This window comes from Arachis ipaensis, chromosome B05 (assembly GCF_000816755.2).
Source record: "Arachis ipaensis cultivar K30076 chromosome B05, Araip1.1, whole genome shotgun sequence".
Classification (NCBI taxonomy): domain Eukaryota; kingdom Viridiplantae; phylum Streptophyta; class Magnoliopsida; order Fabales; family Fabaceae; genus Arachis; species Arachis ipaensis.
The window spans coordinates 125,271,588-125,277,919 of record NC_029789.2 but is presented as its reverse complement, the minus strand read 5'-3'; the positions used below and the strand labels follow the sequence as shown (position 1 = coordinate 125,277,919).

The following is a 6,332-nucleotide window of genomic DNA, read 5'->3' as shown; positions in this document are numbered from 1 at the left end:
TCAAAGGTCCATCAAGATTACTTCTATGAAGTTGTGGCCAAGAACCATGATCAAAGTATGAACCCAAACCCAAAGAATTGGCTCACAATGGTTCGGGAGAATTACTTGAATTTCAGTCCGGAAAATGTGAGGTTGACATTTAACTTGCCAATAATGAGAGGAGATCCTCATCCTTTCACTAGAAGAGTCAACTTTGATCAAAGGTTGGACCAAGTCCTCATAGAGATCTGTGTGGAAGGAGCTCAATGAAAGAGAGACTCAAGAGGCAAGCCGGTTCAATTAAGAAGGCTTGACCTCAAGCCTGTGGCTAGGGGATAGTTGGAGTTCATTTAACGCTCTATCATTCCTACTAGCAACCGGTCTGAAGTTACAATAGACCGGGCTATCATGATCCATAGTATCATGATTGGAGAGGAAGTAGAAGTTCATGAGATCATACCTCTAGAACTCTACAAGGTGGCAGACAAACCCGCTACTTTGGCAAGGTTAGCCTTCCCTCATCTCATTTGTAACCTATGCAATTCAGCTGAAATTATCATATAGGAAGACATCCTCATTGATGAGGACAAGCCCATCACTAAAAAGAGGATGGAGCAAATCAACACCTCCTTAGGAGAATTGAGTTCCAACATGGGGCAACTAAGGATGGAGCACCAAGAGCATTCCATCATCCTTCATGAAATTAGAGAGGACCAAAGAGCCATGAGGGAGGAGCAACAAAGGCAAGGAAGAGACATAGAGGAGCTCAAGCACTCCATAAGATCTTCAAGAGGAAGAACTAGTCGCCATCACTAAGGTGGACCCGTTCTTTAATTTTCTTGTTCTTATATTTCTGTTTTTTGAATTCTATGCTTTATGTTTTGTCTATGTTTGTGTCTTTATTACATGATCATTAGTGTCTAGTGTCTATGTCTTAAAGCTATGAATGTCCTATGAATCTTTCACCTTTCTTAAATGAAAAATATTTTTATTTGCAAAAGAACAAGAAGTGCATGATTTCGAATTTTATCTTGAAATTAGTTTAATTATTTTGATGTGGTGGTAATACTTTTTGTTTTCTGAATGAATACTTGAACAGTGCATATTTTTTAATTTGTTGTTTATGAATGTTAAAATTGTTGGCTCTTGTAGAATAATGAAAAAGGAGAAATGTTGTTGATAATCTGAAAAATCATAAAATTGATTCTTGAAGCAAGAAAAAGCAGTGAAAAACAAAGCTTGCGAAAAAAATGGCGAAAAAATAAAGAAAAGAGAAAGAGAAAGAGAAAGAGAAAGCAAGCAGAAAAAGCCAATAGCCCTTTAAACCAAAAGGCAAAGGAAAAAAGGATCCAAGGCTTTGAGCATTAATGGATAGAAGGGCCCAAAGGAATAAAATTCTGGTCTAAGCGGCTAAATCAAGCTATCCCTAACCATGTGCTTGTGGCGTGAAGGTGTCAAGTGAAAAGCTTGAGACTGAGCGGTTAAAGTCGTGGTCCAAAGCAAAAAGAGTGTGCTTAAGAGCTCCGGACACCTCTAACTGGGGACTCTAGCAAAGCTGAGTCACAATCTGAAAAGGTTCACCCAATTATGTGTCTGTGGCATTTATGTATCCGGTGGTAATACTGGAAAACAAAATGCTTAGGATCACGGCCAAGACTCATAAAGTAACTGTGTTCAAAAATTAACATACTGAACTAAGAGAATCAATAACACTATCTGAATTCTAAGTTCCTATGGATGCCAATCATTCTGAACTTCAAAGGATAAAGTGAGATGCCAAAACTGTTCAGAAGCAAAAAGGCTACTAGCCCCGCTCATCTAATTAGAACTAAGTTCATTGATAAGTTTGGAATTTATTGTATTTTCTCCTCTTTTTATCCTATTTTGTTTCTAGTTGCTTGGGGACAAGCAACAATTTAAGTTTGGTGTTGTGATGAGTGGATAATTTATACCCTTTTTGCCATTGTTTTTACATAGTTTTTAGTATGTTTTAGTTACTTTTTATTATATTTTTATTAGTTTTTATGCAAAAATCACATTTCTGGACTTTACTATGAGTTTGTGTATTTTTCTATGATTTCAGGTATTTTCTGGCTGAAATTGAGGGACCTGAGCAAAAATTTGATTCAGAGGCTGAAAAAGGACTGCAGATGCTGTTGAATTCTGACCTCCCTGCACTCGAAGTAAATTTTCTGGATCTACAGAAGCCCAATTGGCGCACTCTCAATTGCGTTGGAAAGTAGACATCTTGGGCTTTCTAGTAATATACAATAGTTCATACTTTGCCTGATATTTGATGGCCCAAACTGGCGTTTCACTCCAAGAACAGCCTATGCACGTGTAAAGCTCAATGCTCAGCCCAAGCACACACCAAGTGGGTCCCGGAAGTAGATTTCTGCACTATCTGCACTTAGTTACTCATTTTCTGTAAACCTAAGTTACTAGTTTAGTATAAATAGCACTTTTTACTATTGTATTTACATATTTGGATGAACTTTATCATCTGAGGACTGGGAGGCTGGCCAAACGGCTAGACTATTTTTACTTATATATTTTCTACGGTGGAGTTTCTACACCCCATAGATTAAGGTGTGGAGCTCTGCTGTTCTTCATGAATTAATGCAAGTACTATTATTTTTCTTTCAATTCACGCCTACTTTTTCTCCAAGATATACTCTTGTACTCAATTAAGTTAAGTCAGAATGAAGGGGTGACCCGTGACAATCACCTAATCTTCATTACTCGCTTAGCCAAGATCCGCGTGCCTGACAACCACAAAGCGGTCTACATGATGTTCAACGTAGTCATTGGACGACAGTCGGGGTATATTCTCTTGCATATCTAATACACGGACCGAGTCCGTGAGATTAATATCTTCGTGGTATAGGCTAGAACTAATTGGCAGCCATTCCTAAGATCCGGAAAGTCTAAACCTTGTCTGTGGTATTCCGAGTAGGATCTGGGAAGGGATGACTGTGACGAATTTTAAACTTGCGAATGTTGGGCGCAGTGACAGTGTGCAAAAGGACAAGGGTCCTATTCTGACGCTAGCGGAAACAACAGATGATTAGTCATGCGGTAGCTGTACTTGGTATTTTTCATCCGAGACGAGAAATCTGACAGTTGATTAGCCGTGCAGAGATCGTACCTGTTATTTTTTATCCGAGAGGATCATACAGCTTGCCATGGAAGGGAGCACGCATGATTGGAAGAAGGCAATAGGAAAACAGAGATTCAAAAGCAACAAAGCATCTCCAAACGCTTATCTGAAATTCCCACCAATGAATCACATAAGTATCTTTATCTTATTTTATGTTTTATTTATCTTTTAATTATCAAAACCTCATAATCAATTGAATCTGCCTGACTGAGATTTACAAGATGACCATAGGTTGCTTCAAGCCGACAATCTCCGTGGGATCGACCCTTACTCACGTAAGATTTATGACTTGGACGACCCAGTGCACTTGCTGGTTAGTTGTGTGAAGTTGTGAAAAGTGTGGATCACAATTTTGTGCACCAGTTATGTATTTGCATTTCCACAACTTAAATTTGTCTCTGAAATTAATATCATTGGAATAGATTCTAACCTGAGGAATATATTTTTATAATAGTCATGCATACTTGGATTCCAATGCAGGAAAATCAATTTCAACAAAAATTGGAAACAATTTATAAAAGACAAATTTCTTTTAAGAATAATGAAAAATCAATGATCCTTCACATGCAAATAGTTTAAAAATCAACAATGGCAAGTTAAGTAATAAATTTTTTGATATATTCGATATGGGAATAATATGCCTTTTTAAATAGTAAAAGAGATCACAATTTTTATTAATCATAAATTCAACAAAAAAGATATGATAAATAATTTTGGGTTCAGAAATAAAAAAACTCTTTATTATCACTCCTATGTTTAACATATACATTAACACTCCTCGATACTTATAGTTGATGCGGTGTGCGAGTGTGAATTAATAAGGAGATGGCATTGTTAATTATTGCTGTTTTTATTATTATCCTATTAGTTTTATTATTATGATTATTCTTATTATTATTTAAATTATTAGTATAAAAGAGTGGGAAACCAAATTTCCATGCCAACACATTGCCAGAGCCAAAGGTGAGATCATCTCGTCTGTCGCAGCTCTTGCCTTTCCAAGGGCTGCTGTCCCCTCTTCTCTTCTCGGGTAAGCATTCGTCCTCCATATATTTTTTGTATATATATTTTGACTGAAGTTTTTACCTGGTCATAGCAACATGCATGTCTATATAATTTCCTCATAGATGTCCCAGGGGTCTTGTTCGTGAAACTGCATTGTGTTTGGAGCAATTTTCTAAAACTTCGTCTGTTATTGAAAACTTCATAATCTGCCGATTTCATGCTGATTTAAAATTAACATGCATTAAAAAAAAAAGAATGAAATGCCTCATGAGCTGATTGAGATTATGAATCAGAAAAAACAAACTATGGACAATGACTATTCGTATAATTTTTGTGTGTACTTGTTGGTGTCAGGAGTTTAGACTCGGAAAGGTCGATTCACGAAAAAATCAAAATTGGGACCAGGATCTCAGCAACCTCAAACGGGAGCGAGTGCGACTTCGGACTCCCACCATGATGTCTCTCAAATTCTCCCGACCAGTGGTGATAGTGTCCCCGCTACTTCACGCCCTTTCCGTCCCCCGCGAAGTGAACTAAGGCCTGCTCCACAGACGAGCACAAATAGTGCCCAGAACTCGCTGCCAGGCCATCTAAACTTGGACGCTAATGCAAATGAGGAACCTCTTGCTGAAGAAGAAGTTGACGACCTCCATGATGCTTCTGTGGCTCGGAGTTGCAGAGGACGCAAGACTACATAGTTTTGGACGGTTAAGATCATCGGTATCGTATTTAAATATTTTTCTTCCATCAACATCATTTAGGCTCCACCCATTATTAATTTACACTATACTCTAATTCGTTCATCCCAAATGCTTTCTGTTGCAAAACAGTTAATGACATTTGACCTTCTCCATTGTTTGCAAAGTGTTTTTTAAATTTCTAGTTTTATAATCTATAATTGGATAAAATGTATTACGTGGCCTATCAAAATATTATAAAAAATTTTGATTTATTATATTAATTTTATTTTTGCCTCCGACATTTCAAATTAATTTTAAATTTGTAGTTATTATTAGTTTTTTACACTAAAAGTCAGTAATTTTTTTTTTTAAATTTGTTTCAAGTGTTGCAATTCTACCCCAATTTATGCATGTTATATGCTGGTCGGATCCATCGTGCTTCGTTTGATAGGTGTATAATAAGGTACTATGTTAATATTATTATGTTATATATTAATTTTCTCGTATGCTGTCCATAACGCAAATATTATATTTGGCTTATAGACTGTGACGGCACAATCAAGCCAGCAAAACTAAGCGTGAGGGATGCTATGAAACGGCCTAACGGTAGGAAGATCGTGCTCAGGTTCAACAACGCAAAGCAAGCAATTGGATACGAAGCTGGACTGTTGAGTGGCGTGCTTGGTCTGCTGGGATCTGATTATGGAAAATTCCCATCTGTAGGAAAAGTTGGCGTCAGATTACCACTAAAGACAAGGTTTATAACGAATGTGTCAAGGTAAAAGTTTATATTCCGGATAAATTAAATCTGCTTATTTTTACAATTATTGATAACTTGTATTATCTGTGTAGCAAAATTTCCACTTTGATGAAGACAGCGAAGGAACTATCAAGAAAAATATTTTGAAAAGTATGGGCAAGTCTTGGAAGAAAACAAGGCTGAGGTTGTATGACCGTTTTTATGAGCCAATATTCACGGCTGAACAAAATTTTGAGAATCGACCGCTGGGAATTGATCGAGAACATTGGAGATGGTTCCTTGACTATCGCGCCGAAGCTGAGACGAAGGTAATATACTGTATCGTTGTTACACAAGAATACCAATTATGTTGCATTGAGTCCTTTTCTATCAGATTCTAATCGCCCTTTGTCTCTGATGGACCAATAGGAGAAGTGCAGGAAAAATGCGATCAATCGATCAAAACAACTATATACTCACACTGGCGGTTCGAAAAGTTTCGCACAGCGGATGGAAGAAGAGGTACTTTACTTGTTTTTATTTAGTTATTAAACTATCTCTGTGACTTAATTTTTCTTGATTTTCTGGAAAATTTTAATGCAAAAACTTTGTTGTTACAGTCGGAAGAACAAGGAAGGAGAGTCGGTAGAGGAGAGCTATGGATCACAGTGCACAAAAAAATGGCTTATATATCAATGATGAAGCAAGAGCAATTGGTGTAAGTACTACTTGTTATAGTTTACCAACTCTAACTAAGTTTCCAAATTCC

General features: G+C 37.0%; 1 protein-coding gene across 3 annotated transcripts in view; it reads left to right on the top strand.

The window, feature by feature from the left end:
- Positions 4,106–6,332, top strand: part of LOC107644039 — a 4,198-nt gene continuing 1,971 nt past the window's right edge. Inside the window, exons 1-7 of one of the 3 annotated variants that reach the window (XR_002363525.1) lie at positions 4,106–4,169; positions 4,499–4,864; positions 5,209–5,287; positions 5,368–5,602; positions 5,677–5,892; positions 5,993–6,085; positions 6,184–6,281. Coding sequence is in view for 2 of the 3 variants with exons in the window: in XM_016347815.2 (XP_016203301.1) it covers positions 5,737–5,892; positions 5,993–6,085; positions 6,184–6,281 (347 nt within the window). In the remaining variant the exon portion in view is untranslated. The remainder of the gene's footprint in view (positions 4,170–4,498; positions 4,865–5,208; positions 5,288–5,367; positions 5,603–5,676; positions 5,893–5,992; positions 6,086–6,183; positions 6,282–6,332) is intronic. The other 2 variants (XM_016347815.2, XM_021124425.1) reach the window with 2 other exon arrangements.